This window comes from Trichosurus vulpecula, chromosome 7 (assembly GCF_011100635.1).
Source record: "Trichosurus vulpecula isolate mTriVul1 chromosome 7, mTriVul1.pri, whole genome shotgun sequence".
Taxonomy (NCBI): domain Eukaryota; kingdom Metazoa; phylum Chordata; class Mammalia; order Diprotodontia; family Phalangeridae; genus Trichosurus; species Trichosurus vulpecula.
In genome coordinates this window covers 61525781-61545738 of record NC_050579.1, presented here as the reverse complement: position 1 = coordinate 61545738, position 19958 = coordinate 61525781, and the positions used below count along the sequence as shown (strand labels likewise).

The 19958-nt window shown below is 41.6% G+C and overlaps 1 protein-coding gene across 3 annotated transcripts in view; it reads right to left on the bottom strand.

Annotated features, from left to right (window-relative positions):
* Positions 1–410: 410 nt before the first annotated feature.
* SORT1 (sortilin 1) overlaps positions 411–19958 on the bottom strand; it is an 82309-nt gene continuing 62761 nt past the window's right edge. For 2 of the 3 annotated variants that reach the window (XM_036766187.1, XM_036766188.1), the window contains exons 16-20: positions 7562–7678; positions 7001–7109; positions 5613–5719; positions 5070–5193; positions 411–4852 (exon numbers count right to left, since the gene is read on the bottom strand). In XM_036766187.1, coding sequence (XP_036622082.1) covers positions 4838–4852; positions 5070–5193; positions 5613–5719; positions 7001–7109; positions 7562–7678 — 472 coding nt within the window. In that variant the 3' untranslated portion in view covers positions 411–4837. The remainder of the gene's footprint in view (positions 4853–5069; positions 5194–5612; positions 5720–7000; positions 7110–7561; positions 7679–19958) is intronic. The other variant, XM_036766189.1, reaches the window with a different exon arrangement.

Below are 19958 nucleotides of genomic sequence, written 5' to 3'. Positions count from 1 at the left end.
TCAGCCCTCATACATGGGGCATTGTCTAATAATTATTTCTAGGACGAGAAGTAAACAGCTATAGCAAATTCATCCCTTGAAAGGAAGAGCTTCATTTGGAACTCCAAGAGGAGTATGGAGCAGGGGATGAGATGGAGCCTGTTGGGTGGAAGAGGACAGCAGCTGGACTCAGAACGCCTGGGGGTAGGGCCCAGTGTGGAGATAGCAACAAGATGCTAAAGGAAGTTTCTATACACACCATCCAATGCCATTTACCAACCCAGAGCCAAAGAATCCCTGAATACACCTGTTCCCATATTTCATCTGATTTGATTCTTTAGGTAACCTCCCTTCTGGCGTTTTTTAATTTTTTGAAGATGAGAAAACTAGAAAAACAATCATCTTAACAAACCATATCCCAGTCATTTCAATAGATTGGGTAACACAAAGTCCATTCTGTTTTATTTCTAACCCAAATATTGCAAATATACAGAAAAATACCAGTACAAAGTTAAACACATCCAGATTTATTTACATAATGCTAAAGAAATTTGAGTTTCATTTCAATCTTTTTGACCCTTTCTTGGGAGATACTAAATATGGAAGAGAGTTGGTGTGTGTGTGTATAATGGCTTTATTGCATAACTGACATGGGTTGCTCGAACATCATTTTCTTGCCCTACATGCAATTGGCTGCGCCAAGAGAAGAGAAAATGAATATTGGAGTGCATGCAGTGACAGTATCTCCAGTACCGCCTTCTGCCTTAGTAGGAAAGTAGCTGCCTCTCAGCTGGGGAAGCACTAGGACCATCTGCTTAGGGAGGGACAAGGACTAGGCACAGGGCATCAGGCACAGGCATCAGACACAGGGAGACTCATCATTTCTGTCCACTAGGACAAAAGGAGAATCTAACCAATAGTCATCCTCCTAGATTTTCCAAAGAAGGTAAGTGAACTGAATTTCCAGGGAGCTGTTCATGTTACCAGACAGAAAACTGAGGACAGAAGTTTCATTAAAATTCTGGGGCATATCAATAAATCATTGCTATGTAGAATATATTTTTTATATGTATATATACACACACACACACACATATATATATATATACACATATGTGTATATATATATATATATATATATATAAAAGGTACAGATTAGCTTTATGACCTATGTATAAACAAGGACCATTAAGAATGTACCAGTCTGAAAAAATGCACATAGAAAGCCATTGTGGATAATTCCAAGTTAGTATTTCAATTCTGATGGTTTCATTGTAACTTAAGAGAAATCAGAAGATCCTGTTATGACAGTCATCCTCCATGGGGAAGAAAGCCCTGGAGCACTTGTAGGTATGGCTATCAATTCACTGTGACAGGGCAGCACTCCTCAAGCTGGCTGGATATGGGCGAGACAGTGGCAGGATGGGACTGTGAGCCATGGAAGTGCTGACAGATGGAGCAAATTTAACTTTGGTTCTGTTCAAAAGCTGCTAAAGCACATGTTCCCTCGCTTGACTGAAGAAGGGAGGTGCTGGTGTTCCGGAGATTTGCTTAAACAACCTGCTTTATTGCTTTGTCAGGTTCTCATGACAGGAGACAGATGCTCTGCCCCGATCTGGGCCCAGGCTAGTCCAGCCTGTCAGTAGGCCGAATGGGAAACGATGAGGCTTCCTGTACTTTCTAAAGTTACTGGTGAACAAATCATGATTTACAGACTAGTGCCTACAGCAAGATGGGGCAACATCTTACCTACACAGTAATAATTCACCCCTGTCACTGGACTGAGAGACCAACTTAGGAAGATTAGGGAATCTGGGGGTGAATCAGAGTTACATGGAATAGTTACAGAAAGCACTAGCTGGCCAAGAATATTTTCTGGGGCCACCTAGGAGATGAGGAGGGCTGATAGAAGACAAGGCTTCTAGAACTCCTTTCAAAGTGCTTCATTCTACCAAAGTCAAACAGCAGACCCTAACATGTATCTCCCATGCATCCACATACTGACCTCAGCATAGGGGAACCAAAGCACTTGGCCTCATGTGACTCAACGTGTAGGATGCTTCCAGTTCTTGGGGAAGGGCAACTTTTCCACCAAGACCAAAAGGCTCAATTTATCTTAGGGTTAGTCCTATGTACTTCCAGCATTTATTTCAACGAATGCTACTAATGCAAGTTCCAGTAACCACAACCCCTGCTACCACAATGTCTAGGAGAGAAAATAATGCTACTGATCCAGATTATAAATTTCAAGTTCCTTTTTGTCCTACTAGCAGTAACAGAATTCTGCTAATGGACCAACTCTCCTGCACAAAGATCCACGTCTATCAAATAGCATTGAAAGGGGTTGGAAGTTTGCAACGCAGAAGAGCAGTTAAACAAGTCCACATAGGAAATACACCCATGACCTAGGTGTCACTAACACCGTTCTCTATAATCAACTGGGCTGATCAGTCAGAGCCACAGAATGGGAGAAGGAAGTTGGGTGATGGGTAATGTATCACTGGGTTACGCTCTACTGACAGGCATAAAAAGAAATACTATCCAGCCCTTTTCTGGAGATCCGGAGTTGGTCATCTGAAGCTAAAGATAAAACAAGTTTTAAGGATAGGACTATATGAAGTAAAATGTCCAAGGCTGTCTTAAGATGACTGCAACAAGTTCTGCCCCTGATAGCTGTGTAACCTTGGACAGGTCACTTCTCTGTGTCTCAATTTTATCACCTGCAAAATGGGAATAATCCCAGACCTACATATTTCAGGAGTACAGAGTTTGAAATGTGAATATACTCCTAAGTGCTTTGCATATGAAAATGTAAGAATGGGCAGTAGTCTAGTAAACATATTAACTTTTCCATCATATATATATTGTAATTATTCTGTGTGTTGTTTTCTAACATTTACACTAAAGGGGAGATAATGCCAGTTCCAAATTTAATATATAATGAGATGGGCGATGTGATATAAATAAGTTTTCTGAGCATCAGTTTTGAGCAGAAGGAAGGAGATGAACTGCTGAAAATATAACTTGAGATCTGGTATATTTTCAGAATGATTTAAGAGTTAAGATGATTTAAAAACACTTTTCATTCTAAAAGCCTGGTGCTCTCTAGCCTTAACATATGCTAGCTCCCTTTATAAAAAACTGGTAACTTTTTGTCTTATCTTCTCCCTCAGCAATCCTGACTCATTTGCAGTTGCAAGGTCTCCTGGATTTTTTCCTTCCCTACTTTCCCTGCTGTTGTTAATCCATGCTGGTGATGGAGAACTTAGCCATCTGTTCATGCATGTCAACAAAAGTTAATTTGGCACATTTAATCTTCGCTGACTTCCTAACCACAATCTGACCTAGCAGTAAAACAGCAGCTCCTAAGGACAGAAAAGTCCCAAATCATGGTTAAAGGGGAAACTGAGGAAACCGAGAAACTGTGACCGGCACAGTATACATAAACTGAACTTACTATACTGTATCACGTACATAAAATATTTAAGCTACAGCATAACTAATGATTGCAACTTTTCTTTACTACATGAGAAAAAAATTCACCCCTAATTCCATAATTAATTTACTATGGAAAAAATGTCAACCGAAGGGTACCCCTGCCCTCCCAATTTTTAAACGTATCATAAAGCTTCTGTCGTCTAGGCTGGAAGAGGTTTTCCAAGCAGCATGGCTCCAGATGGACAAGGTTATAGCCAAACCTTTGAGCTAACAAAATGTTTGGCAGGACAGGGAACAAAGATGAGGGCAATCTAGGAATAAAATTCATTTTTTTTTAAAAATAGCCTGTTAAGTTTGAAAATCTTGGTCCTAACTTGATGGATAGATAACAGCAACTGGAAAGAAGCAAAAATAGGCATCTGTTTTTATAATTCACCTGGTTCAGTAGGTACCAAAGGGCCAAAACCCGAAAGAAATGGAATACAGCAATGCCTAGCCCGATAGAGGCTGCACTGCTCACTTAAAACATTAGCTCTTGAAGAAATCATTTAACCTAATCAAGCATCCATATCAAGAACGTACTTTGCAGCAAGTCCATTAGCACACATACACAAAGCATGTCTGACAAGTGCCTCAAAAGGGGCAATAATTAATTCTGTACTTGATCCTAAATCTAATATATTCCCTCTCTACCCTCCCCCCTCCCCCCAGTTAAGAATATTCCCCTTTAAGTTTTCCTGATTTAGTACTTCAGAAGCTCATGGCTCAGTTTAAACTCGGAGGGCAACAAATAAGGGTATCGTCTGATGAAAATGGGGGAAATAAAAACCACTGTGGTCTACGGCCCCTGTAAAATACCGGGGGTAGCTGTGCTAGGCTAGTGCCTGCGGTTCTTGGATCAGCGATGTCCCCAGATGGAGAAAACCGGTTAGGCCTATGTCAGTCTTTGCAGCCTCCACCTCACTCTTGCAGCTGCTTTGTGTAAATGCTCAGTGACGGCATGGAGCACAACGTGAGAGTTTATGCGAGAGCTGGCAGCTACCCTGAGGTAGGTACCATGTAAAAATACAGCAATAATAGCATTAGTGAAACGTTCCCTTCAAATTCCATTTCATTTCCCTTTTTTTTAAAAAATCACCACCACACTCAGCAGAAGGACAAATTAAAATAAAGAGAAATTATTTAAGAGCTTCTTCTCTTCTCAGAGGCATTGAATCCTGAAGATTCTTAGGGGTTTCCCATCCCCATCGTGCATTTCTGTTGTGAAGATCCTTTGGGTCTGGATGGAAGCAGCAAAAAATGGAGCTGGGTTCCTCATATTGGGAAAGAAGTTCCCCAGATCAGAGAAACAGACATCATGAGAAGCAATGAAGATTCATCACCAGCACTTGAGCCTGTCTGTCCCAACTCCTTCAAATGACTATTCGAGGAGGTCCTGAAGAAAAAGAGAAACCAAGACTTCATGTCTTGAGGCTAGTCATTCCCTTTCTGGGTTCACCACATCTTGCAATCACTCTGTACTTTCTGGCTTATACTACCGTGTTGAACAGGAGAGCATGGGCCACGTTTGGTGTTTTGGTAGCCATTCTGTCTCCTCCTTGGCCCATCTCTCCCATAACCCCATTAGTTAGGTAAGTGAGAGAAGGCCTTACCTCATCGGAGTCATCATGGTAACCACTTTTATTGTTATGGGAGCCTGTGTCCAAAGTGTCTACTCCATCAACACCGTTTGCCTCCGCATGCTGCTGTAGAATTGAGTATCTATGCACCAAAAACCTGCAAACAGAAAACTCCTGTCAGCCTTCTGCTAAGGCAGGCACATGATTCGTACTAGGGTTTATGGACATGAAGAGACACGGATCAAACGTACAGGGAATACAGTCCACCGAAAATGATTGATTTTGTATCTATTTGGCAAATGCTTAGCATGTTAACTCTTGGAGGGCTGATACAGCTTCATTTATGTTTTCATATCCCCACTGGCTACAACACCATGGGTGCTTAATTCTGGATGACTGACTGATAATACTTCCACAGAGCAAATCATGGAAAGATCTGGCTATGATTCTTCAATAAGATCACTCTACATGTTTCTGATCTCAAAGATGGACTCAGGTTATTCATGGCCCATAAGCCATATTCTGGCTATTTTTTCCATTTGAATTAACATCTTTTCTTTGTTCCATGGTCCTTACCTGCCCCCACAGACGTATTTCTTTACAATGAGAACTCCAGCTATGATTGTGATCACCATCAGTCCCACAATGGCCAGGATAATTGGAGTAGAATTTGATGAAGACTTCTTGGTAAAGAGAAAACACACATAGATGCTTTTGATAGTCATGCATATTCTTGAACAGAATTCAAACAATGATGTGTGTTACCCTCTTTACTTTTGTAGAGTAATCTCCCAATTACTAAACTTGTGCTAAACAGAAAGGACATTCCCTACTGCCCCACAAACTCAGCAGCTGCAACGTGCAAGTAACATTCCTGTAATAACAATGTCCTAGGTCAAGCTGCAGCAAGATGAGAACTACCCCTACCAGTCTCTGGTTGTTGGCACAGTGGCCTCCAGCGGTGAAGTCAGAGAATCTGTGACATGGAAGTAGGTGGGATTTGGGGCTGCATTACAATGTAGTATCAAGGACTTCAAGACTGAGGACACCAGTTTGAATCATGGTTCTACTATCAAGGTTAGGATCTAGAACCCATCAGTGTACTAAACAAATGACTGCAATGCCCTCCTCCCCTATCTCGTGTTATACAGATGTCAGCTATTATTAGTGGTTTTATTTTCAATCCATGTGACGCTGGACAAATCTTTTAACTTCTCAATATCTTCATACGTAAAATGAGGGAGTTCAGCTAGATAATCTCTGAGGCTAAAAATTCTATATTTAGTCTAGAGCTGTCCTCAGATGCTACTTGCGAAGCAGTAATGCCAGCCCTGTCTTGTGTAGTATGAAATAGGAACTGATTTCATTTTCTCTCACTGTCTGCTATATTTTGTAATTTCTCAGTGTCAGAATTGGTCTGACCTACCTGCTTCCTGGTACCTTACTGGAGTGTGTATTTTCTATATACCCATTAGGTGATTCAGGGACAAGTTTTTCCTATATAAATTTTTGATAGTTCTTACTGCTGCCACTCCCTCCCTGCCTTGTGAATCACCATACTGCCTTGTCTGGTTTTATATTACCTGACCTTCTCACGGTCCCACAATCTTTAGTCAAAAAATTCCTCTGTAAATTTACAGTTCTAAACTAACCAGGCCTGTAAGTTGATCCTAAATCCAGATCAGACCATTATACACACAGCCCTCACTATGTCTTGTAACTCAGTCCTCCATGACCCCAGTCCTTGGGCCTTCCTTCTTCTCAAATGAGTTCCATAAATTTACTAATCTTTATGCCTCCAGCACTTTGACTTTACCAACCAATGCTTTTTTCCTGCTGTAATGGTAGTTCAATGTATTATGCAATTCAGTCCTTTAGTTGCTGGGCAGAATGCCTGGCTAAAGGGTACTCCCAACCCAGTGGATGGCTGACCTTCTTGGGAGAAGATAGTATCCCACTGGTACCTGCTTGTCCGGACTCAAGTAACTGCTTGTACATTTCTTTTTCAAGTCTTTTTCCTTTCGGTCTGGACTCATACCCCCTTGACATTTGTCTCCAGGAATTTTCCGGTACCTGAAATTTCAAAAGAGGAGCTCTGACAGAAAGAAATAAGGTCATGTTCCTGGTGCTCTTACTCATTCAAGAGAGGCTGAAATCTTAGCAGCCACCCAAAGTTTTAAAGTCCCACATAATCCTTTGGTTTTAGCATCATAAGAAGAAACACTGGCTAGGACTGTTCACTTTCAAGTCTGTTTAGAACCAGAATCCTGGACTGTTTGGTGCTCACCCACCTGTGCCAGAGATCTGATACCCTGGGGAAAACACAAATACTGGAAAAACTGAAGAAATGTAGGTCTCTCCTGGGGTAGGAAGCTCTAAAAAGCTCAAAATAATTGTTATGGATGACAGAGGTTCATTCTCTCTTCATTTCAGGGACAGGTAACTTGGCTGTCAGAACAGGTGTAAATGAGACTAAGATTATGGGCTCAATCCTTTACTCTGGATATATCCAGAATGTACCTCACCCTTTTGTTGTCAAATGCTCTTCTCTTCCATATAGACAGAACTCGAGATCATGGCCCTTCAGCTCTGGTTGTTCCACACACTTGGAATCATTTTCTGGACGGAAGTAGCCAAAATCACTGTAAGGAACAGAATAAATAAGGACGAAGTGGCTGTCAGCAAAGGAACAGGTTTATCTTGTTGCTGCTGTTTTGGGTGGGGGAGGGGGACAGAGTTACACCCTATTCCTGCTTCACTAGAAAAAGAATCTGGGAGAACATCTATGATCACTGAAGAAGGCACACTTTCCTCAAAAAAAAAAAAAAAGGAAATGTTTGACCTCTACAAAAGGAAAGACTGGAATGGATGTGAGAGGCACAAGACACAACACACACCACCCTAGCCAGCCAAGCATCTCAGGGTGAGCTGGTAAAGCATTTTACAGGGTCACCCAAAGTACAGGAACAAAGCCTGTCAATTCTGAATTATGATGGGGGTACCCACATGTGTTGGTAAGCAAAATGGGCTCTTAGCACTTAGTTGGCTTTTGTTTCCTTTGAGTAATTCAGTGTATTTCATTGAGCCTTACTAGGTGCTAAGCCCCAGGCCCAGACCTCTATTAGGTGTAAAACCTATGTGGGTGTGACTTGGCAACCAAGGTGGGGCCCCAGGTGGGGGCTAAGGGAGGGCCTAGTTTACACATGAGTCTGAGTGATAGGTTTGGGACATCAGAGGCTCTTAGACTGTAAGGGGTTGGTGCTGACCCCGGGACTGTTGGGACCACTAGCACTTGGCCTGTTTCCTGGGTAAACCAGACAGGCTTAGCAGGAGTGGAACAACGTGGCACCCAGAGGAAGGGCCTCCACCCTTGAGAAGCCCCTATAGTCTTCCTATACATGCAGGCAGAGCCTGTCCATGAGGGAAACAAGAGCCCGGAAGGAGAAACCCAGTTGGCCATTACCTAATGCTTTTGAACTGTTGCCTAACACAGTGACATGTTACTTTAATTACTAGGACATCTTTGATACTTTACAGGGACATCCTGCCTCGTGTCTCACGTAGCCCAGTAGTTCTGGTGCAGAGAAGCAGATACCATATTGCAACATGCCCAAGCATTCCCATGCCCCTACAGATACTGCATTGCAACAGTCCTGATCCTTCCCATGCCCTTGCAGATACTATAGTGCAACATTCCTGATTATTCCCATGCCCATGCAGATACCAGTACGGCAACATTTCCGTTCTTTCCCATGCTGTCATCCTCATAATCACTGGCCGCCTTCTTACGATCGTGCATTGCAAACCCTATAAAACTGGATGATTTCCCCCAATAAATCAGAGTTGCTCCGATCTTAACTCCTGCCCCATTCATTGTGTGCCGAGACAGGTCCTTGGTGGACAAGGACCCCCCAGAGGAGACCGTAACAAGTGGCGCCCAACGTGGGGCCCGGAGAGGACCCCCGCACCCTATGAGGCCCCTCTGATGCATAGATGGAAGGACTGTGTTGGCTACCGCGCAGCCGAGCTGCTCACGGAGGAGAGAACGAAAGCACCCAGCTCGCCCGAGAGAGACAGCCTGACGACACTCCGGACTCGACCCGAAGCAAGTGCCAGAGAGCCAGATGAGACTTTGGAGGAGGCAAGGAAACACACTCCTTATCATGGGGCAGTCTGCATCCTTCACAGACTCTAAGGACTTAGAGACCTTCTGTAGAATAACATACAAGCTTAGCAAGAAGCAGGGATGCACAATTCATTTGAGAAAGATTCAGGACTTCATAAACACCCTTCGGGAAGTCTCTCCTTGGATAGAGCAGCATCCTCCTGTCACTTTGGTAGCGTTGGAAGATAGTGGGTGAGCAGCTTACGTCTCGCGACCGAGAAAAACCAGGGGAGCTGGAGCCCGATACATTCTTCCTGTATAACATCATAAAGGCAGCCATGGAGGAGGATGTAGGAGCGAGCGAAAGGACAGTTCAGCAATTCTCTCTGTCTACTCAGACTTGTCAGAAGAGCTATTCTAGGCTGTTAAAAAGACTGATGATAAAGAAAGGGCTGTATTGCACATCTAAGCAAATAGTCAATTTTTTTAGAAGCATTTTCTTTGTACAATATAATCAAGATCTGCATGCAAACACCTGAAGAAAATAGAAAGGTTCAGAATTTTTCACAGAGCTGTCGAACCAAAAGTAAAATGCTCGAGCAGGATGGGAATAAGGAAGTTATGCTGTTAGAAAAAGATCAAGACTATTATCTAAAGGTTTTGAAGAAGTCGGTTAGAGACAGAGGACTCTTGATAACTTCCAGCCAGTTACAAGAATCCCTGGAAATTGTAGAACAATGTTATCCTTGGTTCCCCACAGAAGGGACTATAGATCTGAAGAAGTGGGAGGTTGTAGGAAATCAGATGAATGAATATTTCAGGGACGCGGGACCTACAGCATTCCCGACAACTGCCTCTTCAATATGGAATATTTAAAAAATATGCTTGCAAAAGCCTGAAGCAGTACCTCTTGCTATAAGCTTTTTTTTTTTTTTGTAGAATTTGCTGATTTCTTATTTTAATTTAATATATTTAGTTTTCAGCATTGATTTTCACAAGAGATTTAATTACAAATTTTCTCCCCATTTCTACCCTCCCCCCCCCCACTCCAAGATGGCATATATTCTGGTTGCCCTATTCCCCAGTCAGCCCTCCCTTCTGTCACCCCACTCCCCTCCCATCCCCTTTTCCCTTCCTTTCTTGTAGCGCACAATAAATTTCTGCACCCCATTGCCTATGTATCTTATTTTCTAGTTGCATGCAAAAACTTTTTTTTGTTTTTGAACATGTGTTTTTAAAACTTTGAGTTCCAAATTGTCTCCCCTCTTCCCTTCCCACCCACCCTCCCTAAGAAGTCAAGCAATATAGGCCACATGCGTATCATTATGCAACACCCTTCCACAATACTCATGTTGTGAAAGACTAACTATATTTTGCTCCTTCCTAACCTATCCCCCTTTATTGAATTTTATCCCTTGACCCTGTCCCCTTTCAAAAGTGTTTGTTTTTGATTACTTCCACCCCCATCTGCCCTCCCTTCTATCATCCCCCCTTTTTTGATATTCTTCCTCTTTTTTTCCTGCAGGGTAAGATACCCAATTGAGTATGTATGGTATTTCCTCCTCAGGTCAAATCTGATGAGTGCAAGATTCACTCATTCCCCCTCACCTGATTTCTCTTCCTACAGAACTGCTTTTTCTTGCCATTTTTATGCGAGATAATTTACCCCATTCTATCTCTCCTTATCTCCCTCTCTCAATATATTCCTCTCTCATCCCTTAATTTTATTTCTTTTAGATATCTTCCCTTCATCTTCAACTCACCCTGTGCCCGCTCCATCTCTCTCTCTCTCTATATATATATACATACATACACTCACATATACATATATACATAAACATATGTGTGTGTGTATATATACATATATATATATATATATATATATATATACACACACATATATATGCACATATTCCCTTCAGCTACCCTAATACTGAGGTCTCATGAATCATACACATCATCTTTCCATGTAGGAATGTAAACAACACAGTCCCTTGCAATTGCTTTTTTCTTGTTCTTTTTCTTGATTAGCTTTTCATGCGTCTCTTGATTCTTGTGTTTGAAAGTCAAATTTTCTATTCAGCTCTGGTCTTTTCACTGAGAAAGCTTGAAAGTCCTCTATTTTATTGAAAGGCCATATTTTACCTTCAAGCATGATACTCAGTTTTTCTGGGTAGGTGATTCTTGGTTTTAATCCTAGCTCCGTTGACCTCCAGAATATCGTATTCCAAGCCCTTCGATCTCTTAATATAGAAGCTGCTAGATCTTGTGTTATTCTGATTGCGTTTCTACAATACTCAAATTGTTTCTTTTTGGCTGCTTGCAGTATTTTCTCCTTGATCTGGGAGCTCTGGAATTTGGTGACAATATTCCCAGGACATTTCTTTTTGGTATCTATTTGAGAAGGCGATCAGTGGATTCTTTCAATTTCTATTTTGCCCTGTGGCTCTAGAATATCAGGGCAGTTCTCCTTGATAATTTCTTGAAAGATGATATCTAGGCTCTTTTTTTGATCATGGCTTTCAGGTAGTACAGTAATTTTTAAATTATCTCTCCTGGATCTATTTTCCAGGTCAGTGGTTTTTTCCAATGAGATATTTCACATTATCTTCCATTTTTTCATTCCTTTGGTTCTGTTTTATAATATCTTGATTTCTCAGAAAGTCACTAGCTTCCACTTGCTTCAATCTAATTTTTAAGGTAGTATTTTCTTCAGTGGTCTTTTGGACCTCCTTTTCCATTTGGCTAATTCTGCCTTTCAAGGCATTCTTCTCCTCATTGGCTTTTTGGAGCTCTTTTGCCATTTGAGTTAGTCTATTTTTTAAGGTGTTGTTTTCTTCAGTACATTTTTCAGTATTTTTTTGGAGGGGTCTCCTTTAGCAAGTCATTGACTTGTTTTTCATGGTTTTCTCACATCCTTCTCATTCCTCTTCCCAATTTTTCCTCTACTTCTCTAACTTGCTTTTCCAAATCCTTTTTGAGCTCTTCCATGGCCTGAGATCAGTTCATGTTTTTCTTGGAGGCTTTTGTTGTAGGCTCTTTGATTTTGTTGACTTCTTTAGGCTGTATGTTTTGGTCTTCTTTGTCACCAAAGAAAGATTCCAAAGTCTGAGACTGACTCTGGGTGCATTTTCGCTGCCTGGCCATGTTCCCAGCCAATTAACTTGACCCTTGAATTTTTCAGCGGGGTATAACTGCTTGTAGAGTTAAGAGAACTATGGTCCAAGCTTGGGGGGATGCGCCAGCTCTGCCACACCAGCACTCCTCCTTCCCCAAGAACTCCCAACCTGGACTGGACTTAGATCTTCAGCAGGCTCTTTACTCCTGCTCCGATCCATCACTTAATTTTTCCCACCAGGTGGGCCTGGGGCCAGAAGCAACTGCAGCTGTACTTCTGTAGCTGCCCCACCTCCGCTGCCCATGGGGCGGTAGCTGAACCACGAACTCCTTCCACTCCTGCAGCTTTTCCCACTAATCTTCTCTGTTGCCTTTGGTGTTTGTGGGTTGAGAAGTCTGGTAACTGCTGCAGCTCACTGATTCAGGGCGCTAGGGCATGCTCCACCTGGCTCCTGGTCTGGTTGGTCCACGTGGCCCACGCTGGGCTCTTCTCTGCTCCACTCCCAGCTTCGTGCGGGATAGACCTCACCCAGAGACCATCCAGGCTGTCCTGAGCTGGAGTCCTGCTTCCCTCCACTATTTTGTGAGTTCTGCAGTTCTAGAATTGGTTCAGAGCCATTTTTTATAGGTTTTTGGAGGGACTCGGCGGGGAGCTCACGCTAGTCCCTGCTTTCTAGCCACCCTACAAAATTTTTAAAGACAGATGTGGCTACCGGAACAGAGCAAGAGGAGGAACTTGCACACTTGTTAGACTCCAAGTACAAGATACCAGAAAAAGCCAACTTAGAATATGATCCAGTGGAAAGAATGAAGTCTCCTTCAGTCCCTCCTCCACCTCCTCAATATGAATCCAACCTATGCATTTGGGAACATAAAATATACTATATGAAAGTTCTGAAGAAACTAGTAAGGGAAAGATGTCTCTTAAACAACTGGAAGAGACCAGCCGGGGATCTGCCCCAGATCGTCTTAAAAGCAGGGTCTCCAAGACCCCATTAAAGCATGGCACCTGGCCTCTGTTCCATCAGAGGGCCAAGCAATTTGTGTAAAGGATTCAAAAAATCCTGTGTTTTCTTTGTGTCTGTATTCTGTATCTGCGTTTCTGTGTGGAGTGTGTAATCTGACACCCTGTAATGTCCATCATCTCTAGAGAGAAAAATGTCTTCTTGTTTAACGTTTTTTTCTTTTTATGGTTTTTGTTTGATGGAAAAGGCAAGTCAGAGAGGGTAAGAGAAGTGTCAGCTCAGAACAATAAAGAAATAAGGCATGTGCAGTTTTAAAAGGGGCTTTAATCAAAGTCCACCAGAAAGGAAAGGCAAGAAATATTAAGCATGTAGGAAAGAGGAAGAGTTATAGAAAGTTTAAGGAAGGCATAATCTATTTTGCGTAAACAATGTGATTAGAGGTGTTGAAAGTAATTAGGTTCGGAAACTTTTGTTAAGTTGTTGGAAATGATGCTCGTTCTTTCTCCCTTCATTCCAAACCTGGCCAATTTGGAATGTGAAGAGAGATAAGAAAGGAGGCGGGGACCTTTTCCCTGAAATTTAATGTGTTACTCCTGATTTGATGCTTAAGATAAAGTCAGAATTTCTTATACCACTTGGCACTAAGGCAAATTTGGAAAATACATAGATCTCAAATAAAGAGACATTTTGAGTCTCCCAGTACAAGGAGAAGGGACAAGGCGCCACTGGATCTTTTCCAGAGTCCCACTCACCTTTGACTGGCAAATTCAAAGTTTTCACTTCCAAAAAAGTTTTTAAGGAGTGAATACTGAAGTAAAATTTACTTGAGTTAAAATTAGAACCATTAAGATCTTTCCACCTGTCTTGGACTGAGCCAGGGCTGCAATAAATGATAGAGCAGCTAAAAATTCTTCAGAAGATTCTGTTAACCATAGATAATCTGGTGAAGCATAGAAACCTTTCTCAAAATAATAATACACTTATGAATGTGAAGAAAAATCAGTTTAAATGACACAAGATATTCTGTATCCCCCTCCAATCTCTCTGTAGGCTCCTTGGGGGGTTAAGAATTCCAGCTCAATGTCAGAAGTATATACAAAGATGTTTTAATTCCTGTGTGGTTAATGAGAATCACCACGAGACTAGTATAAATAAAGAAATGGAAAATATTTAATAATGTGAAGGTATTAAACAAATCTATAGAGTTAATAAGTACTTTTCAATATACAACTACAGAGATCCTTATGTGCAATTTAGTGACCCTCACTCCTATTTGAGTTTGAAACAAGTGATTTAAAGCTTCCAAAACAGAGAAATGAAAGCTGAAAATGAGAGCCAATCTGAACATATTTTACCCAAAAGATTGTTACTGTATTCCTGAGAAACAAAAATACTTCTTCGGACAGGAATTATCTCCATAGATATAACCCAGTCCGCCTGGGTGAATACATTTCTAGCTCGCTGTGATTTTCCTACATTTGCTACTTGGAAAGTTTAAAAAGTGATTCGCAAATATACAACAAGAGAGTTGGGCTCCTTTTCAAAATAACTGCCCTGTGAACTAGATGCTTTTTCTTATTTAGGCCCTTTATTCTGATGTGTCCTGCACCTAAAAGTCCTCATATAAATTAAATCACAGTAACACAGTAACTGCAGAAAATAAAATACATGTCGCAACAAAGGCTCTTCCCTGTTCTCGACTTTGCTACTTTGTTACCCTCTCATACCCCACTGACAACAGCCCCGGACCCCTGGGCACCCTGAAGCCCACACTTCTAGACAATAAGTAAACAGAGGAACCTCTCCCCACTATCCCCCAAGTCCTTGCTCCCACACCACTGGAACCTGGAATTTTTGCTCCTAGTCTCCCAAATCCAGCAACCCCTATTAGAAAGTAAAGGTCCCTCAGGGACCCTCCTCAATGACCCCTTAGACCTTTAATTCAGGTGCTGGACTTTGCAGCTTCCCAGCACCCCTCAGTCCACAGTCAGGCTCTGCAACTATGAGGAGAGAAAAGCCTCTACGCTTGGTAAGCCCAGTGGATGTGATGATTTAGGAATGTAAGTAATATCATATGAAATTTTTCTGTTTGTACTATTATTGTACTTCTAAACTGTAGTAAAATTCTCCTATATTGTAAAACTTAAGTGATTAGAAATGAGGTTAGACAAAGCAATCTTTAACCTGAATTTTGGTGAAACTACAAAATGAAAACAATTGTGTAAAACTGATCAAGTTACTTTCTCAGCCTTGCTAACCCTGCCTTGTTAAGGTCACAGCTAAAACAATTCAGCCAGCACGTATGCAACTTGTAAGGTTGTTAACTAGTTATTTGGAATTACTATTTTAATGTTAAACACCAATAAAGTTCTGAAAAGATACAAGGAATTAGGTCCACCTAAAGATATTGGTTATTGTAAGATAGTGCTATTACTGTTCATTTAATTATCAAATCCCTGTGCCTGAAGGAGAAAACTGACTGTGGTTAAGCCTCCAGAATGGTAATTAGGTGGTTTTGGTTTTAAAGGTTAAATAATGATTGTTTATGATGTTGTTATATTTCTAAAATTGTCCTTATCACATAATTTGGTAAACAACTATATTATCTGTGTTGTCAGTAACCCTAACGTTATTAGGTAAGAATTGTACTATAAGAAATGCTTTGTAAAATTCTTTCCATGATGTTTAGACGGCCCACTGAAGTTTGTAAGCTAATGGGTTGCACCTATTTGATATTGATGACAATTATGTCCAAACCTACTGTGAATTTTTCAATTTTATTTAACTTTCATTCCTAGCTTTTTTTTTGTGTTCATATCCACCTTGCATAAGTGTGCTCAGAGAAACAGCAAAGGATAGCAAACAGGCCCAAGGTTTTTTCTATTAACCCCTTCCTGGGCACCATGTTACTTCTCCTTACTTCGTAAAATTGCTAAGGCCCTTGGAAACTATCTGCATGGGCAAGGTCATCAGCCCCAGAAAAAAAAACTTGTTCGAGTTACGTAAATTCTTAACAATGAACGTGGCTTGTTGAGAAATTGCAAGTTTATGTACAATAGATAGAAAAGATTCTAATGACTGGCTTTTACACCAGGACAAGTTCAAACTTGAGAGAAAAAAAATATTAACTGGAATCTCATATGTATGTGAGTCCCGGCAAATAGTTATTGCTTATTACAACTCCATGAGAACAAAGATTACTGCATGAACTGTAACTATATCCTGTCATAATTGGCTATGTCACAATCTGTTCCTGCTTTTTCCTTTTATAGCAAATTTCTGTGATCAGAACAAATAGTTAGTAAAGACCTAGTGCGTGTGCAGAAATTTATACAACCTGCTTGAAACTCACCTTAAGATGCTTGCTTTGTTTAGATGAGATTCTAAGAGCAGTAGTATTTTTCCTGTGATCACTCTCTTACTGCTACCAATGTGAGATTCCATTACAACACATTTTTGACTAAGGAAATTTGTGATATTTAGGAATTCTGCAATAACTAGAAACTTTGTTTGTTATGATGCTTTGGAATTAGTATTACTTATGGACTTTTGCACCAACTTAGTAAAAGCTTTATGAACAAAGGTAGAAATGCACATGAGCCACATAGGGCTCACTTTGTAAATGTTCCTTAAGCAATGTGAGAATGTTATTTTGTTATTTAATATCATGCTTGTCTAAAGTTCTGTTGCAATTAACGATGATAATAAGAAGAATGTTTTGTGGTTTATTTTGTAAATGCCATCTAAGGAACATAAAAATTAGGAATGGTAATTTAAAATTGTGCTAAGATAACTCTTGTAGGAGAATGGACAGAAAGCTGGTTCCTGCAAGAAGACAAGAAGAAGAAGACACTGTGCTGGAGATGACTGGAACAGATACCAACGACCAGAAGATTTCATTAATGATGTCCTCTGCCAGACAGCTGTATAAGAAAGGACCTTTTGAATCTTAAAGAGACAATTACATTTTTATTTCTTTTTTGAGTCTATGTATCCATATGCACGAAGGGGACTACCCCCTTCGAAACAATTACTGTTTCAAAAATTATCGAATTTTCAAAACCTTTACCCATTTCATAATGTATTCTTGACTATTTTCCATACAGCACCTTACGTTCTTGTATCTCCTGCGTGATTGTGGGCATATCCTTTCTTGTATCCCTCCTTCTTTCATCCACTTTCCTTGTCCTGTCTGCATCCCATACTCAGAATCAGGTTGTCCAAGCTCACGCTCTCCAGGACCTTATGCATAATGTCTCCTTAGGTTTTGAGACACAAGCCCATATAATGATAGAGCATTTTATCAGGCCCTCAACACCCTTAGAAAAGCGGTCATGGAAACAGGAGAGGAACTAGAGCTGGTGGAACTTAATCAACAGTTAAAGTGTGATTACTGCTACCCCTCCTATTGTGTCACTCCCAAAACATACAACGCTACAGAACGGCGCTGGGATAAGATCAAAAACCAGTTAAATGGGCTCTGGCATACCAATGTGTCCTTGGATATCAAAGACCTCTATAAGCTTGCCACTTCCATAAGTGAGGCTAGCCAACAGGACCTGTTCCTTGATAAATTTTCTAAAGATTTCCTTAATTTCTTCCAGCATCCCTAGTCCCTTTGGGGATGGCTGGAGCATACATTGATCAGTGTTGCCTTAGGCATTGGTTGCATAGTCCTTCTTTTGTTTCTGTTACCTTGCCTTCTGCGTCAGCTCCTGAGGGCGATGGTATCTTCCTTTAAGGCTCTAAAGCATGATATCCGGAGACTTTGCGGTGAACACTTGCCTCCGTCAGGAGATGTCGAGTTGCAAAACAAAAAAGGGGAATTGTAAGGGGTTGGTGCCAACCCCAGGGCTGTTGGGACCACTAGCACTTGGCCTGTTTCCTGGGTAAACCAGACAGGCTTAGTAGGAGTAGAACAACGTGGCACCCGGAGGAAGGGCCTCCGCCCTTGAGAAGCCCCTATAGTCTTCCTATACATGCAGGCAGAGCCTGTCCATGAGGGAAACATGAGCCCAGAAGGAGAGACCCAGTTGGCCATTGCCTGACGCAGTGCCTTGTTACTTTACTTACTAGGACATCTTTGATACTTTACGGGGACATCCTGCCTCGTGTCTCAGGTAGCCCAGTAGCTCTGGTGCAGAGAAGCAGATACCATATTGCAACATGCCCGAGCATTCCCATGCCCCTACAGATACTGCATTGCAACATTCCTGATTATTCCCATGCCCATGCAGATACCAGTACGGCAACATTTCTGTTCTTTCCCATGCTGTCATCCTCATAATCACTGGCCTCCTGCTTAGGATCACGCATTGCAAACCCTATAAAAATGGATGATTTCCCCCAATAAATCGGATTTGCTCCCATCTTGACTCCCGCCTCATTCATCGTGTGCCGAGACAGGTCCTTGGTGGACAAGGACCCCCCAGAGGAGACCGTAACATTAGACCACATGGGTTTAAGTTGCCTCTTTGTGACAATTTTAGGTCACGTGGGTGAGTCGCAAGTGTGACTCACCCCTGACCCTGGAAAAGATATAAACCAGGGGTTGGTTTCCTCTTCCTTGGAGCTCTTACCCACAGCAGTGGTGGTTCGTGTGACTCTGGGCCAGCCCTTGTTCTGAGCTCCTGGGCTGAACCTAGATGTTGGTAACTATGAATCTGTATTTGGTCTGTCTGTTGATGTTTGTAATTCATTTGTAATTTGCTCTGAAGTTCAGTGTGCTGGTCTTTTCCCCTTAACTAAGTGAATGACATTTGTATGCTGAATTAAAGTAAGCTTGTCAACCCCTTCACCTTGCTTTCCTTAGTTAAGAAGATCAAAAGAACCTGTGCTTCTGCAGCGTGCTGGTAGCATTCTTGTTGTTGGGCTTGGGTTGGTCTTACACCCCCACAACAGCTGCTAGCCAGATTGTTGAAACACCACACAAGAAGGAAGTAGTGAAGGAGGAAATCTTCACTAAGGTGCATGAGTTCTATGTAAAACTGGTGTTTTAAAGCAGGATGTTGGCTATATTTCCATATTTCTATGACAAAATTTTGAAAGAGAATATTTCCTTTCCAACAGCATAGCTGGACATTTTAGGCTTCCAAGAAAACATTTCAGAAAAGTATTCTTACCACTGTTCATAGTAATGTCCACAGTCTATCCAGCCAATGGCACCTACAGAGGAGGAAGGAACTGCCCTCCCAGTGACAGCTTTAAAGACCAAGGGAGCTTTGGTTTTCTTTGTAGGGGTTGTTGCTCTTCCTCCAAACCTTTACTGCATCTCTTTACATTTCCTGCCTATGTCGGGGGGCGTGAGTTCAGGAAGTTCACCACCTATGGGGTGTGAAGGGGCACTCCCTTGTGTGTGTGTCCTAAAACACACTCGACAGTCCCATGGGTGCTTCCCCACCTTAGCACAAGTAACTGATCCAACACAACTATGGATTTCCAATGATTTAAAGTGAAGGCTCTATCAAAAAAAAAAGGCTTTAGAGAGCCAGCTCATGAGGTTCTGCTGTCTCCTTGTCCCATGAAACAGCAGGAACTTGACTACTCCCCATTGCGTAGGAGGCTTCTAGAACCTGGTGTTCTGCCTCTGAATATCAGGCCTCCGTAGTTCCCTCTGTCTGAGTCACATATGCCAGAGGCCCATTTTCTTAGGGATTTTTTCTTGGTGTTTTCTACAGATTTTTGGTTTCATTCTCTTCTCACGTATTCCAAGCCAGAATTACTGAGTTAAGTTCC